This window comes from Etheostoma spectabile, chromosome 2 (genome assembly GCF_008692095.1).
Source record: "Etheostoma spectabile isolate EspeVRDwgs_2016 chromosome 2, UIUC_Espe_1.0, whole genome shotgun sequence".
In the NCBI taxonomy this organism is placed as follows: domain Eukaryota; kingdom Metazoa; phylum Chordata; class Actinopteri; order Perciformes; family Percidae; genus Etheostoma; species Etheostoma spectabile.
In genome coordinates, this window is record NC_045734.1 from 30982461 (window position 1) to 30993688 (window position 11228).

General features: G+C 40.4%; 1 protein-coding gene across 5 annotated transcripts in view; it reads left to right on the forward strand.

Moving 5' to 3' along the window:
- wdr17 (WD repeat domain 17) overlaps window positions 1-11228 on the forward strand; it is a 116455-nt gene that overhangs the window by 32343 nt on the left and 72884 nt on the right. For all 5 annotated transcript variants that reach the window (XM_032538013.1, XM_032538028.1, XM_032538036.1 and 2 more), the window contains exons 15-20: window positions 857-943; window positions 1227-1376; window positions 1462-1592; window positions 3212-3337; window positions 6351-6506; window positions 7618-7682. In XM_032538013.1, coding sequence (XP_032393904.1) covers window positions 857-943; window positions 1227-1376; window positions 1462-1592; window positions 3212-3337; window positions 6351-6506; window positions 7618-7682 — 715 coding nt within the window. The remainder of the gene's footprint in view (window positions 1-856; window positions 944-1226; window positions 1377-1461; window positions 1593-3211; window positions 3338-6350; window positions 6507-7617; window positions 7683-11228) is intronic.

The window sequence follows — 11228 nt, forward strand, 5'->3', positions numbered from 1 at the left end:
TTTTTGTTTATTTGAAGACCATTGTAATGAGCTAAATTTATATATACATATACGTAAATGTGTGTGTATGTATGTCTATGTGTACATGTATGTGCATATATGTGTGTATATCCTTTTATCTGTAACCTCTGATGTACTGCCTGGTGTACCTTGTGCTGTGTTGCTATTTGTTTTGTTTTATTTGATGTTATGTTTTGTTTTATTAATTAAAATATTTTAAAATGAAAATGTTTAGTTCAGTTAAGTAACTTTATTGTAAGCTCTATAACATGATATGTACAATTTGCAAGGTAAACAAGTAGTTGATTCAAATGATTTAAAAGTTTAACTATTATGACTCCTACTGACACCATCAGTAATATTAAAGGTGCTTACAGCTCTTTAGTCTTTTAGTGGTACAACATGTACAAATGTCAGTTTAATCATGAACACAACCCTTTCCTGCTGGCTCTCTTAATTAGTCTCTCCCCAAACTCTAAATTAGCCCCCCCCCCCCAACTGTCTCTTTTACAGCTGTTTTTCCGTCCTGTGAACTAGGTAGGCACATACATCCCAGCCTGGTGGCCAATAGAACCTAACATGCTGGATTATGGAGGACAGTACTCAAACTAGTAATTAAAGCTAAAGTTTCTGGCCGCACATTCAGAGATTATGCTACCTCCTGTTTGAACTGACAGCACAATAAGAGAATGTCTCGTGTTTGTAAAATGTTGGTACATGTGATGCCGTTGATATTTTCTATCTCATATCAGCAATAACAATAAATAGTTTGTATTTATTTATATCTCTGCCTGCTAAAAAATCCCTGCACAATTTAAAATGAGTATACCCTTTTGTAAAATGTTGTATTTTGTAGGTTCTTGGGATTATACAATCAGAGTGTGGGACACAAGAGATGGTACATGTCTAGACATAGTCTACGACCACGGAGCTGATGTCTATGGTAAGACAGAACTATAGGAAGAACAACCTGCTAGACTTTAAATACAGTGCAGTAGTAAATTATGTAATGAATGAGGTTCTTCACTAAAAATAAAAATAATAACTTTTAGTTACATTGACGTAAATTCATTCAAATTGAATATGAATGGCATCTCAGATTGCATGCTTCATATTGGTTTTTGTTATTACATGATTGCCAACATTCAGTTTTGAACCTGAGCCCTCTACCACCATACTACCTCACTATTTCTGACATGCATTAACCTAACTGTGTGTGTCTTTAGGTTTAACATGTCATCAGAGTCGTCCATTCACCATGGCCAGCTGTAGCAGAGACAGTACAGTGAGGTTGTGGTCTCTTACACCCCTCATCTCTCCACTGCTGCTGAAAATCCTTACCAACCAGCCTTGGGAAAAGATAATAGGAAACACTGGTAAGAAAAGACTCCAGCTCTGTTCTGTTTTATAGTGTTCTGTTCTAAATCCTCATTTAACTACGCTGGTTGTGTATGTCTGCAGACACAGCTATGGTTCCGGGGTCACCACCACTGCTCTGTGGTAAAGTGTCTCGAGACATCAAGCAGGAGTTGGATAAACTGAGCTTTGACCTCAGGGACAAGAAGCTCCGCTGGTTTTCTGAATGCTTTTCGGTACCTACATGCTGAATGCTTATTTGTCATTAGTGATGTTATGTGAGGATATACAGTACTCGAACGAAACACGATTGTCTTTGGAATCCAATGGGGACTGGCTCAAAAATAATACAACTAGCAAATGTCTTTATGCTAAGGAAAGCCTAGAGCTAAAAAATGTCCGTTTACTTTGCATTATTTAAAATATGATATGGTTACTTGTGATGCTGCTGACTTGATGTAATGATATGGCATCTTAACCAGTGTCATGTTACCTGGGATTGTCTGTTTTCCACGTTTTGATCCAGTCTGCATTTTCAGCAGTTCATCTTACAGTACGCAACACAGTGGGATATGATTTTGCCTCAGATTGGGTGTACAAACATGCTAAACGTGTTTACACTTTACCCATGGAGTTAACTACAGAAGACTTTGTTTTATATTAATTAAAAACTACTACATTCTGTGCCAAGCTGATACATTACATAGAACTGAAAATCTAGTCAGTTTACAAATGCATGGTATACTACTGAATGTTTTTTGCAAACCTAATTTGTTAAGGTTATCTCTGTTACTGGCACAGTAGATCAGTTTAGATTATTTGGTTGATTTGTTGGGTGGAGGTTCCATGATAGAGAGGAAATGAGGGAGGAAATTTCACACTCAAGTCTAGTCCATCCAGCTTCCGTAGTGCCTCCCTCATCTGGCCTTAATGTGAAATTCAAGGCTTTTCCTCAAAAATCACTTACCAGATACCAAGGGATGTAATATTTGAACAATAGCAGATTTGATATACAAATGTGTATACAACAGCTTATTAAAGGTTGCATGTATTTGATTTAGTTGGTAATGAGTAGGAGCTTTCCTAATATTCAGTAATTCATGTAAGGAGTTTTTATTTCTACGAACAAACATACATTCATTTGAACTGTTTGACTTTGGAATACAATTGGAAGTTAAGTCAACAAAAGGCTCATTAGATGTCTACTTAAAAAAATGTAAATCAATGGCAAAAGTGAAGGCTTTAATATAGCTCCTTTTCTAAAAGAACATAGAAATAGTGGTCCACCTTTTATATTGGTTGGGATTAAAAGTCAATTCAAATGCATTACACTTAAACACAAGCAGAAATTAAGAATTTACTATTTACTCATTTTAAACAATAACTGTATTCCCAACCACTTTCTCTAATTCTTTTTTTCTTATTTTGTCATATAAAGATGCATTCTTTTGTTGCTCCTTGCATGTGGTGGAACACTGCATCCAGAGAAGGCAAAAATAAAAGTATAATTTGTACTATTGATATTTACACAACAGAGTGATACATACATTTAAAATAACCTTAAACTGTATGCAACACCTTCAATCTAATATTTTCCCTGTGTGCATCAGGTCTGCAAAACACTCAACATCAGACACATATTTTGGTACATTTCTTATGTACATATTTCTTATATACATGCATATTCTTAACTACAAATTTAAAATAATACATTAAAAATTAACATTGAGCATAGTTTATTGTTATTTGTAGTTTAGTTAAGTGTATATTACTTGTTTTTTGTGTAAGTGTGCATGCTGCATGTGTGTTTGTGTGTGTTTCTGAACACATTTGTGTGTACTTTATCTTGTGCCAGCCTCCAAGAGGCAGCAGTAACCTGTGGGACTTGGTGTCAGTCATTAACGGCCAGGATGACTCACTGCTACCAGCCAGCTACAGCATGGGAGTGATGCACATGAAACACCTGCTTAAGTTTAAAACGGTGAGTAGCTATGGTTCGCTGAAAGTTGTTGTCTCTTTAAACATACAATATTGACCATTCTGCCACTAGGGGTCTCTCAAACAAAACCATGGATTGTAAACATGGACTTTTGATGACACGGAAGTTGCAAGGAATTGTGGGAGTTGTAGTTTTGATGTTAAACACCATCCCCGATTGGAATGCATGTTTTCACGGACAAGTTTACTCATTCAAGTGTATTAACTTTCATTCATGTCATTCAAATAATATTGCTGAAGTTTCCCCAACATAATTATGTTTTTTTTGTGTTGGTAGCTGACCAGTTAGCTAGTGAGCCAGCAAGTTAATTTTATCCAGAAACTAAAATCACACTATCACAATATATTTCACGTCAGTGTCACCTATGGATTTTATCAGGCAGAGGTTTGTTGTAACATTACTCAAGGAAGCTGAGAGATGGGTGTGGGTGGGAAATGTGGGGAATCTCCCGAACAGCAAGGACGTTCAATGGCTGACAGAGATCTTCCAGCAGCCCCGGAATTATCTCCCCCTTCACTTTGCTGCTATCTAACTGTAAAAACCGTTAAACACGAAGGTTGGAGAAATTAGGCAGGGAGGAGAGGGTGTTCGGCATGTACACTGCTAACGGAGACGTAGCTACTGTTATGGATGGACGCTGTTCTGACTCAAGTGCTTGGCTTGCTGACAGCTGGCTTGGTGGTAATGGTAACTAGCTATATGTCCTGGGGATGTTGTCATCCTGACTTAAGTCTCTATGGGGCGGCTGTGGCATAGGGGTAGAGCAGTTGACTGTCACTCAGAAGGTTACTGTTTCAATCCCCTGCATGCATTAAATTAGTTGTCTATCTATGCAGCTACATTGTTACCATTAGCTATAAACTGTGGTATATGTAACGGATTTCTGTGTTTGAAATTTGATGGAAACATATGGGATACAAGAACAAAACTCAAAAAATGTATAACATAGGTACCTGTATGGTTGTTTTTAGATATTTTTAATGTTACATATTTTACCTTTAAGCTACATTTTGTTTTGATGGAGTACAGAGGATAAGTTAAAAAGTTTCAGCCTGACAATAGAGCTTTCTGGGTTTTCTGCTCCCGGATTTATAAACAGACCAACATGACGGCTAGTATGGCCGTTCTCGCTTATTTTTTTCTTAAAACAATTTTATGCGTAAAATAAGCTTTGTAATTGCTGAATCTGTCTCCATTTTAGATAACATAAAATACCCTGGACCTCACCTTTATGCAAATTATAAACTGGCAACTCAACGCCTCTTGAAAAGTTGCCAGTATGCTACCAGAATGCATTGCCCGGTTGCTTCTTTAAACAATATTTGGGAAGTATGCAGGGCAGCTGACCCCCAATGTAGAGTCTTGCGCCCCCAGCTGCCCCCCTAACTTTGGTGTTCCAAAAACTGTTCTTGTAAAAAACAAATGCCACTATGTCCACAAGCTTCTCAAAACATTGAAACAAACAATACATTTATAATACTTTATGATAAATAATAATTGTAAATGTAATCGTATCCCTCTGTCCCTCAAGTCTGGCTTGCATCACAGCAAAGACTGGAGCGACAGAGCTGCCCCTCGCGCCTCTAAAGGTGAAGTCAGTTTCCTCAGGTGAAGTTTAAACATATGTTTAATTTAAAGTTAGATTTGTAATAAATGTAATGTATGCTAAAGGCGGTTCAGCAACTGCAAAAATAGCGAGTTAATTGCATTAGCCAAAAGTGAAATCGCTCCCTCAGGATTTGTAAGAGCATTCTTTGATTAGTTTGTATAATAGTAAAGACAAGGACAGCTTAACACAAACAATTAAAACCTGGCATGTTTAAATTCATGAAGTTTACAGAAGGACGCCGTTTCTGTGGCGTTACGTTACAACACACTACACAGTGCTTGCTCATTTTTATTGTATTAGTTAAGCAGCAGAATCCACTTACTCTCACAAATGTAGAAGGAGAAGGCAGTAAACTGGAGAGACCATGAAGGTCAGAGCAGAAGAAGGCCACAGAAGGTGATGGAGAAATAAGTGAAGAGGAGGAAAAAGAAAAATTGACTGTGAGGAATGAAAAGCAGTTACCCCTGGAACACATGCTATGTTTTTATTCTTCTTCTGTATAAATTCTTCTTTGTAAAATGACATGTTTTCAGTTTTTTGGCTATTTCTGTTGTATAGAGGATGTAAAGATGTACATACAGTTTATAAATAGATTATCTAATGTTTAAAGTTTCTTTTGTTTGACCTTAATTACTGGTAAAATAAGACACATTCTATTATATTTTCTATTGTATTTGTCTTACTCTATCAGTAATTATAATCAAACAAAAGGTCAAACAAAGGATATAATTATGTTATGCAGTTTTACAGTAAATCCTCTATTCATCACGCAAGCCATTTACAAATTGGAGTTTCCATGTACCGTCTTCCAATGCCACCCTGGCAAGACTTGTTGCCATCCCTGTGCCACCACATGTAAACTTTTCTAGATCCGCCACTGGTACAGTAAGTTAGCCAGTAGGTCCATGATGCTTTAGCTAAATCTTAGCTAACTTATAACATAAGATAGCTTGTGCATGTTAGCAAGACACAACTATTTGTTTTGTCTTTTGGTTAATTAACTGTAAACTTGAAGCACTGGCTGCTTGGTCTTTTGTTCATCACCACTCCCCTCCACACAAGCCAAGACAAACTTTCTGGCTGTAGGAGCATGAAGGGACTGCGATCTGTCTGCATGTCTGCACTTTTTGGTGTGTGCATGTGCCTGTTTACCGACTTAATGTGGGTTCTCCGGTTTTTGTTTTTGCACTAGTGTACACAGCAACTACAGAAACAATTTTGCTTTTTTTTAGCTAACCCTTATCCACAAACTAATTTTCCCTATAGTCCCAACTCCTTTTCTAATATTTTTTAGTTTTCTTCTGTTCCAAAGTCTTTTCAAGATGTTTCAAACAGGAGGTATTTGGGTTCCAATACTCTATTTTTGATTCATTATATTTCTTTCAGTCTGAAGCACAGGAGCTTACAATAGTCAAGATGTCTAAATTTGGAGGAGGCATCGGAGCTCCAAGTAAAGAGGAGAGGCTGAAAGAAGCAGCAGACATCTATCTGAGACTGGGACAGATTCAAAGACACTGTGAATTAATGGTGGAACTGGGACAGGTATTGTGTGTGTGTGTGTGTGTGTGTGTGTGTGTGTGTGTGTGTGTGTGTGTGTGTGTGTGTGTGTGTGTGTGTGTGTGTGTGTGTGTGTGTGTGTGTGTGTGTGTGTGTGTGTGTGTGTGTGTGTGTGTGTGTCGGTACTAGTCTGTTTTATTGGATGTACATTGCTTAGATAAAGTCGGACATGATGTCTCCGTTCTCTATTTTGCAATGGCTCCGTCCCTGCATCTCGGGCGTCACATCCACTCAGGCCGGTTGTGATTGGTTGAAAGAAATACAAAAAAAGCAAGAGCGCTTCTCCCCTATTCCAGAATAGATCAACTTTTGGACAGAAAGCTGATAAGATCACATTATTATTACACATATATTTTGTTCTCAATAATTTAAATATGTTAAATGGTAATTAACACCAATTTCATACATTTTTGGTCACATCAGACACAAAGGCATGGGGAAATGGGGTCCAGGTTGAAAAAAAATGAAATTAATTAGTTTTTATCATTTCATTAAATTAGCAAATCTTAAACTCTTAAACATTTTTAAATGACTACATATTCAGGCTCTCTTACATGGTTAGACTTAGTAACACGTGGAGCATCCAACAAGAATTATGAACAACTGTTTTTGAAGAGTAGTCATCTAGTCATGAATGATCTGGGATCTTGATTATAAGACTGTACATAGGAGCCTTACTAAAAGTGTATGTACGCCCAAAAGCCCCCAAAAAATCTGATTTATAAAACTGTGCATATGCACACCTGTAAGCAATGTTCCCTTTATAAATTACAGATTACCCACAAGTGTGCGTACGTGAATCAGCCTCCTATACCAGATCTTATACCAGACCTAGATTAAACAGAACTATATATTATATCCAAACAAGCCTTAGTGATAAAGGTAAAGACTTCTGACTGGAGGTTATTGGGAGTGACATTTGGGCATCATCAAAGAGGTTCAGACAAACCAGTAAGTCTTAGCTTGAAGTATATTTGCTCACATCCACTATAATGATTTTATTTCTATTTTCATAAAAAAAGACAGGAATGAAAAGAAAAAAATATTATATTGTCAAGTAACTAATGCAAGGTGAGCATTATTATCTCTCTTTCAGTGGGAGAAAGCATTATCTCTGGCACCAGGAGTCTCCATGATGTACTGGAAGAAACTCATGCAGAGGTAAACCATGTTTAAATTGTGTTTTCAGCGTTTAACTAAGCAACAATAAAAGTAACACAACAAAAAATGTCATGTTTTGTTCCATGTGTTTTTAAAGTGTGAACTATTAGGATGATGAAAATGTTTGCTTAATAAACGATGGTGTCTCAGTGTCTTTCTGCAGCGTCAGAGGCCATAATACAGATATACAGAAATATAATTCATAATAATTGTTATCCATCCATCCATCCATCTTCGACCGCTTATCCGGTGTCGGGTCGCGGGGGCAGCAGCTCCAGTAGGGGACCCCAAACTTCCCTTTCCCGAGCCACATCAACCAGCTCCGACTGGGGGATCCCGAGGCGTTCCCAGGCCAGGTTGGAGATATAATCTCTCCACCTAGTCCTAGGTCTTCCCCGGGGCCTCCTCCCAGCTGGACGTGCCTGGAACACCTCCCTAGGGAGGCGCCCAGGAGGCATCCTTACCAGATGCCCGAACCACCTCAACTGGCTCCTTTCGACGCGAAGGAGCAGCGGCTCTACTCCGCTCTCCTCTCTGATGACTGTGCTTCTCACCCTATCTCTAAGGGAGACGCCAGCCACCCTCCTGAGGAAATTTCGGCCGCTTGTACCCTGATCTCGTTCTTTCGGTCATGACCAGCCCTTATGACCAAGGTGAGGGTAGGAACGAAATTGCCGGTAGATCGAGAGCTTTGCCTTCTGGCCAGCTCCCTTTTCGTCAAAGCGATAAACAGAATGTAATACCGCACCAGCTGCTCCGATTCTCCGACCAATCTCACGCGCCATAGTCCCCTCACTCGCGAACAAGACCCCAAGGTACTTAAACTCCTTCACTTGGGGAAAGGACTCACTCCCTACCCGAAACCGCACTCCATCGGTTTCCTCTGAGAACCATGGCCTCAGATTTAGAGGTGCTGATCCTCATCCCAGCCGCTTCACACTCGGCTGCGAACCGATCCAGAGAGTGCTGAAGGTCACAGACCGATACCCATCAGGACCACATCATCTGCAAAAAGCAGCGATGAATCCAGCCCCCGAACTGCAACCCCTCCCCGCCCCGACTATGCCTCGATTCCTGTCCATAAATATAAACAGATTGTGACAAAGCACAGCCCTGGCAGGCCAACCCTCACCTGGAACGAGTCTTACGGCCGAGAACCCACACAGCTCTCGCTTTGGTCATACGAGATTGGATGGCCCTAAGAAGGACCCCCCACTCCATACTCCGCGCAGCACCTCCCACAGTTTCTCCCGGGGGACCCGGTCATACGCCTTCTCCAGATCCCAAAACACATGTAGACTAGAGATGTTCCGATTCCGATACCAGTATCGGAAATGCCTCCGATACTGCCGAAAATGCTGGCATCGGTATCGGCGAGTCTGGAGTACAGCACCGATCCGATACCACATAAACTATTAAAAATCGGAATCTATTTACTGGTTAGCTCCATTAGTCGGACACGTTCTTCTTCGCCACTCTTAAAATTTTGCGCTGCTGTTTTAGAGGGGCGAAGAAAATTGATCGCCTAACGCCTCCTTAAAACCAGCTAGCATTAGCGCATCATGTCGGCAGTTTGGCATACTTTACCGTGGATGTTCCCACCGGTAAGACGGCAACATCAACATATGCAAAGAACAATTCAAGGGGTGGCACGAGTGTGCAAATTTCAACAGCAGCAACTTCATTAAACATTTGAAGACGCGTCACGCTAAGAGCACAACGAATTTACGAAAACTACGGGGAAAAAGGACGAACTGCAGTAGCAAACTCTGGAAACTGCCTTCCAGCGACGAGATAAATTACCCAAAGACAGCCAAAAAGCAACAACGATAACCAACAAAGTTTTGGAGTTTATTGTACTGGATTACCAACCCCTGTCTGTTGTCGAAAATGTGGATTCGCCGTTATGGAGCATTGACCAGGTACGGTTTGCCAGGTTGTAAATATATCTCTGAAACGCGCTACCCAAATTATACAGACAGTTAGGAACACATTTCGTGGATGCTTGGCAAAGACGTGCATGCAGTCAGCTTTACCACGGACATTTGGCGCTCCGACGTGTGCCCCATGTCTTTGCTAAGTTTAACGTCCCACTGGGTGGACAGAGAGTCAACATTACCCCTCGAAGTGCGGAGCTGCACCCCCCGAGGGTCCCATACTGCACATTATTGCCGAATCAATTGAGGGGGTTCTATAAAGTGGAAAATCCCCAAGTCCAACGTTCATGTTTTACTTTTTATACTGTTCTATTTAAAAATATATGGCTTCCATTTGCTGTATTAATTAATGTTTTAAAAGTGTTAAACCTGAGCCAGCCTTACCACGATATATTATCAGTCATTTTTTTTTTTAAACACACTGGGTAGGTACTCGGTATCGGCCGATACCACAACACAAGTATCGGAATCGGTATCGGAAAGTAAAAAATGGTATCGGAACATCTCTAATGTAGACTGGTTGGGCATACTCCCAGGCTCCCTCCAGGATCCTTGCAAGAGTAAAGATCTGGTCCGTTGTTCCACGACCAGGACGGAATCCGCATTGTTCCTCTTCACTCCGAGGTCGACATCGGCCGAACCCTCCTTTCCAGCACCTTGGAGTAGACTTTACCAGGGAGGCTGAGAAGTGTGTACCCCTGTAATTGGCACACACCCTCTGGTCCCCCTTTTTGAAGAGGGGAACCACCCCCCAGTCTGCCACTCCTTCGGCACGGTCCCAGACTATCACGCATGTTAAAGAGCGCGTGTCAACCAAAACAGCCCCTCCACACCCAGAGCCTTCAGCATTTCGGACGATCTCATCAATCCCTGGGGCTTTGCGCTGTGAGTTGTTTGACTACCTTCATCGACCTCCACCAGGGAAATTGACGATAATCCCCCATCATCCTCCAGCTCTGCTTTATTTATAGTATCAAATCATAACAAGATCTCTATTCTATCTCTATATTGAGTAGGTCTAGACCACACTCTACAATTTAAAAGGACCCAACCATTCTAGTAATTCCCCCAAGAGCAAGCATTTGTGAGGAGGAAAAACTCCCTTTAGGAAGAAACCTTGGACAGACCCAGGCTCTTGGTAGGCGTAGTCTGAAGCTGTGATGGTCATATGAAGCTTCGCAAACCACTGTCTTTATTTTCCGACTCACTAGATGGCGCTCTCTGTTCAAAGAAAAAGGTAAAAGGAATGACAATTCAATGTGTTTTCAACCCTTTGTTGAACAGAGAGCGCCATCTAGTGAGCTCAGAAATGAAAGACAGGGGTTTGCAAAGCTTCATTTGACCATCACTAGTCTGAAGTTGCCGGTTGGGGGTGTGATGAAAAGTGGCAATAACAGTCAAAACTAGAAAATGCATTTCCTGCAGAAAATGCGTGGGAATGCTAAATAGTTGAATTGCTAAAGCTAACCTGGTTGAATAGCTTAAATCAGTAAGAAGATGTTGAAGTTGTAAGAATAGTGAAAAAGTAGGAACGGTTTTAATGAAGTTGAATAACACCACTAATGTAAAAAAGATATGGAAACATTTTTAAAATTTGAAATGCTAAAGC